This window comes from Drosophila takahashii, chromosome 2R (genome assembly GCF_030179915.1).
Source record: "Drosophila takahashii strain IR98-3 E-12201 chromosome 2R, DtakHiC1v2, whole genome shotgun sequence".
Taxonomy (NCBI): domain Eukaryota; kingdom Metazoa; phylum Arthropoda; class Insecta; order Diptera; family Drosophilidae; genus Drosophila; species Drosophila takahashii.
Genome location: NC_091679.1, coordinates 29890322 through 29905057, shown reverse-complemented (window position 1 = coordinate 29905057; position 14736 = coordinate 29890322). Strand labels below are relative to the sequence as shown.

Below are 14736 nucleotides of genomic sequence, written 5' to 3'. Positions count from 1 at the left end.
AAAATTATAAAAATTATTTCACCTATTGATTTAGCATTCACAATCAGTAAGGTTTAAGATAATTGGCAAAATCTGCTAAAATTTTTTTAGTTCTCGAAAGTGATGTAAATCGAATGCTTATGTTATAAGCCGGAGAAAACATCTATAGATCCTAATTTTCTATATTATCTATAGAATCCTACCGTCGTGTTCAAAATTCACTTTGAAGTATTTTGAATACCTGTCTAGAATGATTGATTTTCTTTTGGCAACTATAAACAAAATATTTCTAGTTCTTATTCAATTTTAATAAAACAAAAAGATTTAGATTTATCCTTTTATGTCTTAAAGTCTTTGTGTTCAAGAAGAACAACATTTTTCAAGGTTTAAAACTTACCTCTTAATTTAACATGCGGACGAGAAAAACCCTTAATATATCTCACTTCTGCTGGTATGTGCCAGTAATATTTGTAAATATCTCATAAGGCAGTGCTCCAATTAAATATTTTATACCCAATAAAATGGTGTTGTCTGAAAAGGAAACCATTAATCAAGACATTCCCCTCCCCAGGTAATTCCCCAATGAGCTTGCCCTCAAACCATTTTTGGCATCTCCAACTTGTAGGATTGTGGACACAAAAGCTTTCCCCCCGCGCTAAGAGTGCTTGAGTTAAAGAGAGGCCGAGCAGCTTTTCTTTAACTAACAATTCCTTGCGTTAGGTCGTGTTCGCTGTGCCAAGGAGACGACCAACTGCCGCTAACTATTTGAGGGGATTTTCGGGGGATGGCACAATATTTGGGGACCCGACTGACTGACTGACTGACTGACTGACTGGCAGAATGACAGACAGACCCATATTCAGCGAAAAAGCGCATTGCCAGAGTTCAAGTGCTGCGAAGTGGCTTTTGTTATTGTTGGCCAGGAAACGAGCGCCAATTTCGGCGGAAATTTCAATGTTGTTTTTACCAGGCGCTTAGCTTTCGCCACTCCTCATTCCCTTTCTCATCCAAGGGGTCTAAATTAAAAGCATACTTAGCAGCGTTTAATTACTTATTCATGGACGCTCGCGGCTCAGTTGAGATTGGAATAGAGTCTGCTTAACGCCGGACCCAAAAACTGGGTGTTGTTAGGCTCTCACTTTCTGGATGCCATGGAGTTTGCTGTCGCTGGCAGAGACTTCCCTAACGATTTCCCCGCCCCAGGTTGTTTGATCGAATTTCAGTTCCTCCCGTTTGTGTCTGTCCGCCAGCTTAAATTGTAATCCCGACCGGCGTGCCCATATATATTTTGTATAAAATTCACCCGGGATGGATGAGGTAAAGCGAACCTCGCTGTCCAACAGCACGGTGACGATAAGGCCACGGCTTATCTACGGTCTGCGGTCGGATGTGATTGGCAACATCCACTTCAATCTCACCAAGGAGGTCATCTATCCGGTGGAGGGAGTGCTGGCGTTTCACGACTACGTTCAAAACAAGCAGAGGTTCCTCCGGTGGGTTCTTCTTGTTCTTTTTGGATGTCGAAGATTTTATCTATCTTTTAATCCTGCAGATTACCCGAGGATACGAGACCTGAAGTGATAGCCATAAGTTCCCATCGAAAGCTGCTGGCAGTGCTGGAAAGGCATTCAAAGAAGTAAGAACTGAAAGCACTTGATATAATGTGTTTTATAAAAGGAAATCAAGTTTTAGGGAATGAGAAACTTTAAATTTCCTCAATTTTACTTGGAAACTACAAGCTTATTGAAGTTATACTTAAACTTATTTCTAAAAGACACTTGTTTATAGGTAGTGATAGACCATAAAGACTTTACCCCATAAGTTAACCAAGTTATTCATTATTTTTAAACCCCCCTTAGTGGTCGCTACATTTCCATTTATGAACTGGCCACCCTGAAGAAGCGACGTCACCTGGAGCTTCCGACCAACCATCGAAATGCGGAGATCCAGCAAATGATCTTCACCAATGACTCGAGATCGGTGGCCTTGATTACCCGTCCGCCGGAAGAAACCCTTATAATGCTGGTTCTCGATAAGACCAGTACTGTGATTGAGGGCAGGGCCACAATACCAGGATCACATGGAGGAGCCGAGTGCATTGCTGGAAATCCAAACGACTGCAGCTTTTTGGCCGTCGGCGGGGAACGCACCTTGTTGCTGATGAGTAAATCGGAGCGGGGATTTAGTATTAGCAATAATCTAAAGGTCAAATATCGGGTCACCTCCATGGCCTTCCTTTCGCTGGATCTTTTGATGGTGGGCACGTCGGATGATCAGCTTATCCTGGTGGAGAACGGCGAGCAGAAGTTGGCCCAAAAGGCCAGCGATGCGGACACCGTGGACTTGATGATCGATCAGGAGGTTTTCGATCGTGACAAGGAGTTGCAGGATCAGCGATTTCTGCCCACCCAGGCGGCCAGCCTGCCGGACAGGAGGGTCCTCTGCATGACCGCTTTTCCCAAGGGATTCGCCTACATCATATTCAATCGAGCCTTTGTCTTCGAGCGCGTTTCCAAGTTTAAGTTCGAGCGGAAAACAATCCTCACGGTGCCCACGAATCTGTACGCGGAGCATATGTACCAGATCCAAAACCTGGCCATTGATCACAAGCAGGAAACTGTGATAGTGACCACGTCCCATTGTCAGATATATGTGGGCATTCTCATAGTTCCCGAAACCTTGAAAACCAAGCAGCTTAAGTTTGAACCACTCGGAGTCCTCATCCACACGGGAGAAATAATCGCCATGTCTGTGTGCGCCTGGAAACCAATTATCATGACTGCCTGTGAGTAGAGTGTAGTTTTCTTATCATTATTCTAGATCCTATCATTGCTTATCTATTAGCCAGGGACCAGACTATTCGTATTTGGAACTATGAAACAGCTCTCGTTGAGCTGGTGCGCAAATTCCAAGTGGATGTCAACATTGTGGAGTTGAGTTTAACGGGTCAGATGGCGGCCATTGGCTTCTCGGATCAGCTGCGTATTACCCAGATCTTCATGGATGATCTAAATGTGAGTAAACAAGAGAGAACGCTATAGTCGGTGCCCCGACTATTTAATATGCAAGGGAGATAGATGTATACAAATTTTGATTGCGCTTAACTTTTTAATGAATGGCCCGATTTAAAAAATGTCTTCTAAATTTCGTTAGGTATAAATATACACAACAAAATTGCATTTATACTTCTCGGAAATCTTTAAAGGTGTAGGCGCCACACACATTTTAGAATCGTTAGTGGGTGATTATAGGCGTTAGAGGGGGCGTGGCGCTCGGCTGAAATAAACTTGCGCTGCGTAGGAGACCCAAGAATATGTGTGGGAAATCTCAACTTTCTAGCTTTTTCAGTTTCCGAGATCTCAGCGTTCATTAGCAATGATGTTTCCCTTCCACAGATTGTCAAGACCTACAATTTTCCGCACTGCAATGCGGTGCGCTATTCCAATTTCGGGCACCTGATGGCAGCCGCCTATGACAACAACATAGCCGTCACCTCGGTGTACAAACTGGATGTGTTGATCAATCTGAAGGGTCACAACGGCATTGTCCTTTCAGTGGCCTGGTCACGGACCGATAAGTTTCTAATCTCCGGCGGAGCGGAGGGTGCCATCTATCTGTGGGACATCGAGACGGGAGCCCGACTGCAGGAGATCGTCCAGAAGGGCACCGAATATGTGACCATCTCGTGCAGTACCAACGATCCTCTGACGATATTTGCAGGAACCAGCTTCGGAACGATCCGTGAGTTCCAGGACTCCACGCTGGTGAGGGAGATTACGATACCTTCAAGAACAAAGGGATCCGTTTCCGACATATGCCTGGCCAGATCGGACTTGATAATGTTCGTGGCAGACCACGAGGGGAACCTCTTCAATATGCAACTGCCCTTTCTGGAGGCCGGCGGCGGAACCTTCACCAACTTTCGGTTCTTCGATGGGCCGGTCAACAAGCTGCGCTTCTCTTACGACGGCAGTCTGCTGTTTGCGATCTCCAGCAAAGGAACCCTGGCCATTTGGGCCATGGACAACATCGAGGGCAAGGTGGCCTACATGGATCAGGATCTGATGCGCAGCCAGGAGGTCCTGATACCACGCAGTCAGCTCAATGACAAAATCGAGCAGATTGCCAATCTGGAGCTGCGACTGAAGCAGCAGGCGGAGGAGTTCCAGTATCAGTTGAGCCAGAACGAGATTTTCGATGGTCAGCAACTGCAGGAGGTGCACAGGAGCTACTGCTCGGCGCTGGAGGAGCTCAAGGAGCTGAACAACGAGATCGAGGCGAGGCACACGGAGGAGATGAACCACATCACGTTCCAGATCAATTCCATACGGGAGGATCATCGCGTCCAGTTGGACACTCTGGCCACTCAGTACTCGGAACGGATGCTGATCGAGTACCAGAAGTTCACTAATCTGCGAGAGAATATGCTGGAGCTGCGCGAAAGCTACGAGGACAAGCTGAAGAACTCCACGGGCACGCTGCAGGATACGGTGGAGGCTTTGGAGAACAACTACAAGCAGCAGCTGAACGAACGCAAGGAGCTCATCCGGGATCTGATGAAGGAAATGCAGGACAAGAAGGCCGAGTTCATTGAGTACTGCCACGAGGTGGAGCTGGAGAACGATCGCAACATGGTGTCCACGCAAACGGAGTACGAGAACAAGCTGACCACCGAGCGGAATGAGACACAAATGTGGCGGGGCAAGGCGGGAGTTCTGCAGAAGAAATTCGAGTCGCAGAGCCGGGAGATCGACAATCTGCTCGAAGAGGTGGAGATCCTCAAGGAGGAGCACCACAAGTCGCAGCGCAACATCCAGAAGCAGATGCGCAACATCGAGGATCTGCAGAAGGATATTGCCGATCGCGACTACGCCATCAACGGCAAGGAGAAGCGCATCCAGGACCTGCTGCACAAGAACCAGGAGCTGGACAAGTACAAACAGGTGCTGGGCCACAAAATCGCCGAACTGAAGGCGCAGATTGAGCCGCGTGAGTTCCAGATCAACGACAAGCGCAAGCACATCATCGAAATGGAGGCGGAGCTGGAGGGCCTGAACCAGAACAACGTCCAGCTGGAGCTGCAGCTGAAGGAAATGCGGGACAAGTACCTCAGCAATGTGGCCGAGCTGCGGACGGAACGACATCGGGCGAAGGCCTCGCGGGAGTGCCTGCATGCCATCTGCTCGGACATTTACTACGTGGCCGGGGAGATCAACACGGCCGAGGGCCTCAAGAAGGCCGTGAAGGAGCTGTTCCGCAAGCACGCCTCCGATGATGAGCTCAAGCGATTCGTCACCCTGGACGCGGAGGTCAGGGACGAGTTTATGCGGCAGCGCAGGCAGATTGAGAATGTCCTGGACAGGTACAAATCGGTGGCTGAGGACAAGTCCGTGCAGCGAAAGTACGACAAGCTGTTCAAGGAGAACGTCATCCTGATCGAGGAGATCGAGAAGCTGAACGAGACCAACAAGATGCTGCGCAGCAAGGTCAAGGAGGACTTGCGACGCTCGACGAAGCTGTCCAACTATAAGTAGCGTAAAAGCGTAGTCTATTAAAACATGTATTTCACATTGGACTTATCGAGAGGTTTAGTTAAACGGCAATATATATACATACAAAATGGCATTGGTTTCGATTTGTTAGTTCAGTTTCTTAGGCCTCCACCAGGACTTTCTTGGGCTTGCTGCTGATTGCTTTGGTCTTTTCCGGCTCCTCCTCCTCGACGGATTCGCTTTCGCCGGGCGTCGGCAGTTCCTCGGTGGGCACCTCGGGCAGCTGGACACCCTTCTCCCGCTCCTCCTCCGCCTCCAGGGCATCCAGTTCGGCCAGGACATCCTCCTCGTCCTGCGTGGTCAGCACATCCGTCAGTATGGCGTCTATTTCCTGCTGCTTTTCGATGCCCTCGCGCGTTTCGTCCATGATTCGTTCCACCTCGTCGATGTCCAGCATTTCGTGGACCTTCTTCAGGGCCGCATTGCCGGCCTTGAGCCCGTCCAGCACCTTCATCTCCACCTGGGCGAACTCCAGGTCTGCGGCCAGCTTCTCCAGGTTCTCCAGCTGCTTGTCGGCATTGGTGAGCAGGCTCTCCTGGTATTTCTTTTTGCGCAGCAGCAGCTTGGCCCGGCTGAAATGGAGGCGGGTTAGAGAGTTAGAATCTGGGAATTATTCGTATTATACATACTCCTTGCGACCCTGCTGCAGGCACTTCCTGGCCAGAAGTCGATCATTCTCCAATTGCGTCTCGATGCGTTTTTGGTACTGCTTGAGGCGATCCCTCTGTTGCTTCAATTGCTGCAATGGGAAGATGATAGTGGGGTTGAGGAGAGTTCCGGATGATGCAGTGGCCACCAACTCACCAGCACCGCCTTGTCCTGGTCGGTAATCCGACTAGGAGCCGTCTTTTTGCTACTTTTTCCAAACAAAGCTCCCATGACTAACTACGTGGCGGTGCTGCCAGCTCAGCTGTTTTGTAGCTAGGCAAGCCGACGGCGGGAAAATTATGAAAAATAATAGCTAAAGTCTATTAAAGTTTTACGCTGGGGTAGTGGATAATGTAAGGTTTTCAAAAAAAATTTAGTTCTAACAAAGTAGAATGCATATAATGGAAAAAACATCATTATAATTTTATTTATTTTCATAAACATTTATTTATATTTAATTAAAAGTCGCATATTTTTAGCTATATTTTATTCATATGGAAAACATTGATAACAACACTACAGTGTGACCGTTACAGACATACGGCGGAATACTTCAATGAGACTAAAAACACCAGCCGACTCCAACCACTATTTAAATTGAATGAAAATACAAAAAAATATTTATATATATTTGTTTTTGTTCGATCGTAGCTTTATTTTAAGATTACAAATTGATTCTCCCATTTTAATCATTCCACCCACTAATGCCAAAAATCCACTCTTTTGTACAGTTAATTATTCCGTTTTATTCGCACTTGCGTGCAAACCATTTTCAAGTTGTAAAAAATAGCTCTAATCCAAATTGAAAACCAGACAGAGTAGTTTAACGGTACGACTTCTGGTAGCGAGCACGGGCACCTGGACCGCCGAACTTCTTGGGCTCGCAGCGACGCGGATCGCCGACCAGCAGGGTTCTGTCGTACTGCACCAGAATGTCCTTGATCTCCTTCTTGGAGGCCTCATCGACGTCTGTAAGGAGAGAGGATAAAATAATTTAGTAACCCATATTTCATAATCAGAAAGAAATTTAAAAATATTTTGGCTACAAGTGTCGATGAAGCCTCAAATAGCAATGGTCAAATAAGCCGATTACTCTCTTTGATTGCGACATGCACTTAATCTCCCTTGCTCGAGTCTTTTCCTGGAAACGGCTGTGAGTTCCAACAAAAATCTGGGAGAAGGTGCTAAGAATCTAAAAAATTTTTAAATGTTCCTGAAGCATCACCCAATCTACACAATAATTATGCGATTGGTTGGTATATGCTCATAATTTAATCTGCCTTTCAATAATGATTCGAAGGAAAATGGATAACAATTCCAACAAAAATCTGGAAAAAGGTGACGAGAGTCTTGAAAACGCTTAAATGTTCCTGAAGCATCACCCAATCTGCACAATATTTATGCGATTGGTTGGTATATGCTCATAATTTAATCTGCCTTTCAATAATGATTCGTAGGAAAATGCTAGTAATTCAAACAAAAATCTGGAAAAAGGGGCTTAGATTCAAAATGTTCCTGAAGCATCACCCAAACTGCACACTAATCTTGCAGCTTGGTTGGTATATGCTCATAATAAAGATTGATCTGCCTTTCAATAATGATTCGAAGGAAAATGGATAACAATTCCAACAAAAATCTGGAGAAAGGCGCCTAGACTCAGACATTCACAGCCAGTTTTTAGAGGGTTTAACACTTACATTTCTGGTAGAAGGCAACGAGGGCCTTGGAAATGGCCTGGCGGATGGCGTAGATCTGGGCTACATGACCACCACCGCTGACGCGCACGCGGATGTCCACGCCGGCGAATTTCTCCTGAAATATAAAGATTTCCAAGTAAATTAATAGGGTTTACCAGAGGTTAAAAGTTCACCATTTGCTTGGCTTTGATCAGAAACAAATAGTAATCTCATTTGGCTTCGAATTCGGGATAAATGTTATCATCATTTTGGTTCTATGAGCCAGGTTTTCGTTTCCAAAGGTGCTATACTTGTTCCCAAAACAATATTGCGGGAAGGAAACGTAAACCTGGCTTTTCAAGACTCCTCCTTCGTCTTTACATACCTTGCCGAGCAACAGAAGGGGCTCCTGCAGTTTGTATTGCAGGACCTTGGGCTCAATCTGCTCCAGGGGACGACCGTTCACCTTCAGGAGGCCGTTGCCACGCTTGCAGTAAGCGACGGCGGTGGCGGTTTTCTGCAATTATAAAGATTGCCGGCATTACTAAAACGCTCCATGGAGATTCCAGTTAAAACCAAATTCCAGGTCAAAATAATCGCACACATATACACAAAAACATAACCTCTGCGTTGAGGCGGCGCTCCAGATTTTTAGCCGCCGCCGACGCGAGTTTTTTTTTGCCTGCACGTGTCGTACGAAAACTTTGTTGGATTTCAGCCGTTTTATTCACACACACCTTGCGTCCGAAGACCTGGACAGCCTGCACGGGTTCTCTGCGCTGCAAAATACAAATATTCGCAACATTTTAGGCATTAGTAAGACACGAAATCATTAATTTTTCACAGGCCCAAATACCTTTTGCTGCATTTTGTTCCGCGAGTTGGGTGGGAAAAGAGCGGAAATAGCGTTGACAGCTAGAGTGACCGTATTTCGGCCGTCGCGTAACCTGTCAAGCGAAAAATACTGAAAAGCGCCCTCTGCTGGGCAGTGTTGCAAGGCGAAAAACTATCGGATTGGAATCTTTATTTTTTGTTTTATTATTTATTTATTTAAACATTTTCTGGAGTTATCTATCAAATAAAAACACCTCTTAACAAGGTAAAAAAACTAGTGACGATCGCACCTTCAACATACAAAAGTTCTGATACCAACGTTTGTGACGAAAAATTATTACAGTCGTCATTAAATACACTTATACGCTTCGTCACTAAATGGTCCATAGTGATAGAGTTTTAATTTTAATTTTGGTTTACCGTATTACAATTTTTGCTTACCTAGGACTTCTTGATAAAAATAAAAAAAACCTTCCTACAGGAAACAGTTTGGCAAAGTTGAATTAAAACAAATTTTGTTTATTTAAGGTTATTGAATGCAATTTTTCTATAACTATTCATAAATGTAGTTAAAGACTAAGCGCTATAATAGCCATATAAGTACCTCTCACCTTATTTTAATATTTTATTTATACGTAAAATAACAATCTCGTAATTTAAGTAAACTATGTCAAAAAATTTGGATCTAAAAACTAAAAAATATATATATTTGAGATTCATAAGCTTTCGGTATCTTTAGACTATCGTTACATCTGTTTCGGCCGATATCTGGACAGCACTGTGTCATCTCTACGCCATCGATAGGCTGTCATCTCCAGCACAAAGGCACTGAAAAACGGGTGTAATTTTGGTGCATCAGTGTCAGTGAATAGCCAAAAAGTGCTTATAGTGCTAAATTCCGCGAGCCAAAGATGGTTGTCTGCACTGCCACGATGCCCGCGCTCGTTTCCGCGATGAAGAAGGAGGCGCCGGAGCTGATGGATAGCCCCGCGAACCCCGAACCTGGTGACCCTGGCGATGGGGGCGGGGTCGCGGAGGAGGATCGCGAGGAGGGCGAGATTGTGGACGAATTCGAACTGATCATTTCGTCCGAGGACGAGGAGTTTAAGCTGCGGGCCCGCATCCAGCAGCTGGAGGAGAACAACAAGGATGTGGAGCGCATGGACATGCTGTCCGCCAATTTGGCGCATCAATACAGTAAGGGGCTCCTCCTTTTGATTGTTGAACTTGGCTAACTAAGTGTTTCCATTGCAGATTACCCAAATCCTGGGCCGCGTCTGCCGTCCTACCAGCCCAAGTCGCCCGTCTTCACACTGTCTGATGTGTCCAGCCAGTCGGAGGATGAATTCGAGGCCCAGCGCAAGTATCGCAGGCACAAGCTGCGCCGCGCGGATCTGGGCAAAAGGCATCATCATCAGGGACTGCCTGGCGATTACCGCAGGAACCCCTTTGCCAGGCGTCACAAGCACTCGTCGCCACCGCCGCCGGTGACCACGCAGCGTCGGCGGCAGAACTATCACCACCACCAACAGGCCAATCATCACCAGCATCGTCAGCAGCAGCAGCACTATGATATTGAGGATTCCCTGGACAGCGGCACCGACGGCGAGCTGGGCGAGTACGATATGGACAACGAGGATGACGAGCTGGAACTGCAGAGGCTCAAACTGAGCAGGGATAAGCTGCGCGTGGCCTTGGCCCGGGAGGACGGACGGGAGTTCGTCAGTCAGTACAAGAACAGCCTGAGGGAGCGACTGCAGTACCGCATGCGCAAGTCACCCAGTCCCATAAAGACTGAACTGCCGCTGCCCCCGCTGCAGCCGCTCTCCGACGGCGGGGAGGAGGAGGAAGCCGAACAGGAGCAGCCGCAAAGCGAGGATCCTGCCGAGCTTAAGCTGCGACTGATAGCCCTTAAATCTGCCATATTGAAAAAGCATTTGGCGCGCAAGAAGCGCGACGCCGAGCGAGCCTACTCGCCCACTGATATGATCAATCGTGTGCATCCCGCCATTTCCAACGATGATGATATCGACGACCTTATGGAGATCAGTCCGGCCGCATCGCCAGAGCGAGAACAAAGTCCGCCCAGATACTCAATAGACTATGCCGTGGACACAAAGCCCGTGGACATGGATCTGGCCGAAACGGACAGCGATGATCAGCACAAGGATGTGTGGAATCCGTGGTTAAACAACTGGAACTCCATGGACAATGCTGGCGGAAGTTGGCGCTGCTTTTACCCCAACAACCTGCCGCCTGTTTCGGTGCCCATTGTGATAGACGAGGAAAATGAGGAAGATATTAGGATGGATGATCGGTTGAGGAGAGAGAGTAGAGTTTACGATGACGACGACGAAGTGCCGCCGCCACCGCCGCCGTTTCACATTCCACACATGCATCTGGAGGACGAGGATGCCCGGGATGCCATGCACCTGGTCGATCAGCATTCCAATCAAAGTTCCAACACGGAGATGCAGTCCGTTTCCATGGAAAACTCGCAGACACATTTGAAGAGTCAGCCAGATTCGAGTGACGACGAGGCGGGCGCATTGCGAGCTATTTTGCTATCTAATTTGCGAGCAAGCAAGCCACCACCACCTCCTCCGACGTCTCCTCCTCCTGTTCCGGTCCCTGCTCCTATTACAGCCTCGGTTCCAGTTATTGTACCTGCACCTGTTCCTGTTCCCGCACCTGTTCCTGCACCTGTGGCTCAACTTAGAGAGGAATCGAACCAGGAAAATGACTCAGATGATCCAGAGGAGCTGCGTTTATTGCTCCTTTCCAGCATAGCTGGTAAGAAGCGGGCCAGTGGCGCTCAATCAAAGTCTGGTCCAAGTCCAGAGATACTCAAGAATGCTGTTAGGCGCTTCCAACCCACGGAATCGTCAATAAAAGATGAAGAAGAGTCGCAGGATCAGCAGTCAATTGTGAAAGAAAGTACTGAACTTGAAGCAGAAAAGGAGATTATAAACGAGGCTGCTGTAGAGCCTGTTGAGCCGGAAACTAACCTCATCCTCAAGGAATCTGTCGAGTCCTCACAGCCAATTGCCAAACTAACCATCCAGGCCAAAAAGCCAACCTCACCCTCCACGAAAATCATAAAAATTGTCAAGCCCAACAAGGTGATAAACAAAAAGACAACGACCAAGCGGAAGCTACCAACAACTGAGGTATCGGGCTCAGGTTTAAGCATAAAGCGGCCCACAACACTAATGATCAAGGAGCCCAGCGCTCCACTGCATACTAAGACCTCAATCACATCCAGCACTCGCCTCATTACCACCATAGATACCGCCAGCATAAAGGTTAATAAGCTGATCATTAGCTTAGCAGAGGATTCCGCTGCCAGCGATGATGAACTCGAGCTGAGTTCGAGCTTTGCCTATGCAAACACGGACATTGCCAGCCCCTTGAGTTTGGCAATGGGCAGCTTTAGTGGCTCCACCACCAGATCAAATACTCCCATATCCGAGATTGTGGAAACGGCTCCCAGCGCCAATAACAATCTCAGGCGAACTGTGATCAATGAATACTTTGAAAAGAAGATCGATGATTTCCTCAAGCAGGCAAGATCCAAGGCACCAGTGTCCAACTCACCGGAGGCGGCGCCAGAAAAGATTCCCGAGAAGACCAAGGTCGACGAGAAGCAGCCAGCAATTGTAACTACTCCAAAAGTGCAGCCGGCTAAAACAACTCCAGTGGTATGTTTAAGTTTTATTTGTTTAAAATACGAGACTTTAATCATGATTTTTTCAGGCTGTTCGTCATTTACCAGTGGCATCGCAGAAGGAATACCTTCGTTTGGTAGAGCGTATGCAAATGCTGGAGCAGAAGAAGGTTCGGGCAGCCAAATCGGTGGTTTCTGTGGCCAAAAGCAAGGTGCCATCGCCTAAGATTAAATCGCCGATAATCACGGCGAAAGTTGTACAAAATCCATCAAAAACATCTTTAGAAAGTGTTCAAATCACCCACAGTAAAGCTACCTCAGCACCTGAGAAACCGCAAGTCAAAAATGCGGATTCAAAATCACCAAAAACAAAAGCCAAGCTGAGTCAACCGTCCAAGGAGAGTCGGCTGAAGGCCTTTGAGAATTCGTTTGTCAAGATTGGGTAGATATTTGTATAGGTACAGCTTACTGATACTCATCTCTGATTATTTTCCATTGCAGGGGAAGTATGCTAATCAATCTGGACAAATCGCTGCAAATGGTCGAAGAGGCCAAAAAGTCAAAAGCAATACGTTTGCGATGTTCGCAGCGCCTAAAAGAACTCTACGCCGAAATGCAGACTGTTAAGCAGGCGGTCAAGCAGGAGGAACTTAAGCTTGCCAGGATTCAGCCTGAGATTCAGGCCAGCCATGAGATCATCATATCACTGAAGCAGAAACGTCACAAACTCCATACGGCGGCCATGGACTTGGGCCGCGGATTAAGGGGCGCTGACTACAGGTATTACCACGATCAACCACAACAGCAACCAGAACGGCGTGGGAAAGCTGGAACAAAACGATTACAGAAACCAAATCGAATGCGAGGGAACGAAGAGAGTTCTATGCGATTATAGGTTTGATTTCCTTGCAGGTTACTCGACGAGGGCAAAGCGGCCATTACCAGCAAGTCCACACAACTCACCAAGGAGATACGTCTCTACAATTCCATAGTAAAGTACGAAGACCTCAAGAAGCTGACTGATGCGGAGGACAGTCAGCCAAATACTGTGATCGAAATGGAAGCAACAAGTGAAATAAAGGAGGCGAATACCCAGGATCCTGCTGCCTTAGAACCTACTCAACCTTCCACAGATCCTGAGACGGAGACACATCCTGCGCCTGAAGACCAACCTGAAACGAAGACTGAGACTCCAGATGTGCGTGGATTTCGATTTGTACATATTGCTTCAAAAACTATAGCTAAGAACCTCATTCAACGCGTTTTTCCGCTGTTATTATTGAACGTCTACTTTAATCCTGAAAATGCTGCCAAGACCCCAGACTAACAAATCGGTTGAGTTTATTTTCAGGATCAGGCGCAGGATAAAGCGATAGGAGTTCCCATTAAAACCTCAGCACCCTACACGGTTACCACAATGCGGGAACTGCGCGAGGAGCAGGCCAACGAGGGCTATCTGAGTGCCTATCAAACGCCCATGTCCAGAAACTACAATAGGTGAGTAGAATGCGTAGGCTCAGTAACCTGGCGAAATGTATTTGCTTCGTATTCTTTCATTCCCAAGCCACCTCGATGTCCACGCCACCATCTGCCCCTTCGATCTGATGGGTCGCTGCGAGGATGCGGACTGCTCCTACCTGCATTTAGCCCGCCCCGATTTCCAAAACGAGCTGCCAAAGACAAACCTCTCTCTCAATAACTAACAAAACAAAAAACTCACTAAAACACTAAAACAAATATGTAATAGCGTGCTTGAATTCTGGTAAGTTGAACTCTTCACGCGACTTAATATTTAAATGTTGCTTTCAGTCAACGTTAAAAAAGAAAGAAACCCACAAATCAAATGCCAAGCAGACGAAGAGCAGCAGCCGCCGATGCAGCGAGTGCAAAACCATAAAAACAGAAAAAGAACAAAGAAAAAAAAAACAATCGTTACTAGGTTGTACCTTGTTTGTTATATACATTTATATATACCGCGCAGTGAAAGTTCTACGTTCGCCGACGCTCGAAAACGATATTTCGTGCTAAAGTTTGAACGGATGTGCGACCTAACTTTCGCTTATGATTTTGTATTTTATTATTTTCAACGATTTTTTGAACAAACTCGCCATAAATGAATGCCCCAGGGCAAACCATTAGAACTGCATAAATCGTTCTTTTCAATACGCGGAGCCTACAAATACTTAATTTAATTGCCAATTATATATAGTTTTCCTAACGCAGAGAATGCCAAATTTATTTTTTTATTCGGAATCGCTTTTCAATAATTATTAAAACTGTTTAATTATTATAAAGTTTTCTAAAAATGCAAAAAATGAATTTATAAAACGAAATTCGGCAAAAAAAAGCGAAATAAATAAAAGAAACGTACAAAATGAAA

General features: G+C 46.5%; 4 protein-coding genes across 4 annotated transcripts; 2 read left to right on the top strand and 2 right to left on the bottom strand.

Moving 5' to 3' along the window:
• Nucleotides 1-1140: 1140 nt before the first annotated feature.
• Nucleotides 1141-5599, top strand: tous (testes of unusual size). The gene is made up of 5 exons (XM_017152485.3): nt 1141-1472; nt 1532-1615; nt 1839-2764; nt 2824-2993; nt 3375-5599. Exons 1-5 carry the CDS (start codon nt 1288-1290, stop codon nt 5511-5513), a joined length of 3504 nt encoding a protein of 1167 aa, XP_017007974.1. The 5' UTR covers nt 1141-1287; the 3' UTR covers nt 5514-5599.
• Vps20 (vacuolar protein sorting 20) lies at nt 5524-6449 on the bottom strand. Its single transcript, XM_017152493.3, has 3 exons — nt 6336-6449; nt 6161-6270; nt 5524-6103 (listed from the first exon to the last, which is right to left on the bottom strand). Exons 1-3 carry the CDS (start codon nt 6408-6410, stop codon nt 5632-5634), a joined length of 657 nt encoding a protein of 218 aa, XP_017007982.2. The 5' UTR covers nt 6411-6449; the 3' UTR covers nt 5524-5631.
• Nucleotides 6450-6898: 449 nt separating this feature from the next.
• RpS16 (ribosomal protein S16) lies at nt 6899-8804 on the bottom strand. The gene is made up of 5 exons (XM_017152453.3): nt 8712-8804; nt 8593-8634; nt 8241-8372; nt 7877-7991; nt 6899-7148 (listed from the first exon to the last, which is right to left on the bottom strand). Exons 1-5 carry the CDS (start codon nt 8721-8723, stop codon nt 7003-7005), a joined length of 447 nt encoding a protein of 148 aa, XP_017007942.1. The 5' UTR covers nt 8724-8804; the 3' UTR covers nt 6899-7002.
• A 670-nt stretch (nt 8805-9474) lies between these two features.
• Nucleotides 9475-14736, top strand: LOC108064804 (FK506-binding protein 5). The gene is made up of 7 exons (XM_017152519.3): nt 9475-9886; nt 9944-12390; nt 12446-12798; nt 12858-13136; nt 13269-13554; nt 13708-13853; nt 13921-14736. Exons 1-7 carry the CDS (start codon nt 9601-9603, stop codon nt 14057-14059), a joined length of 3936 nt encoding a protein of 1311 aa, XP_017008008.3. The 5' UTR covers nt 9475-9600; the 3' UTR covers nt 14060-14736.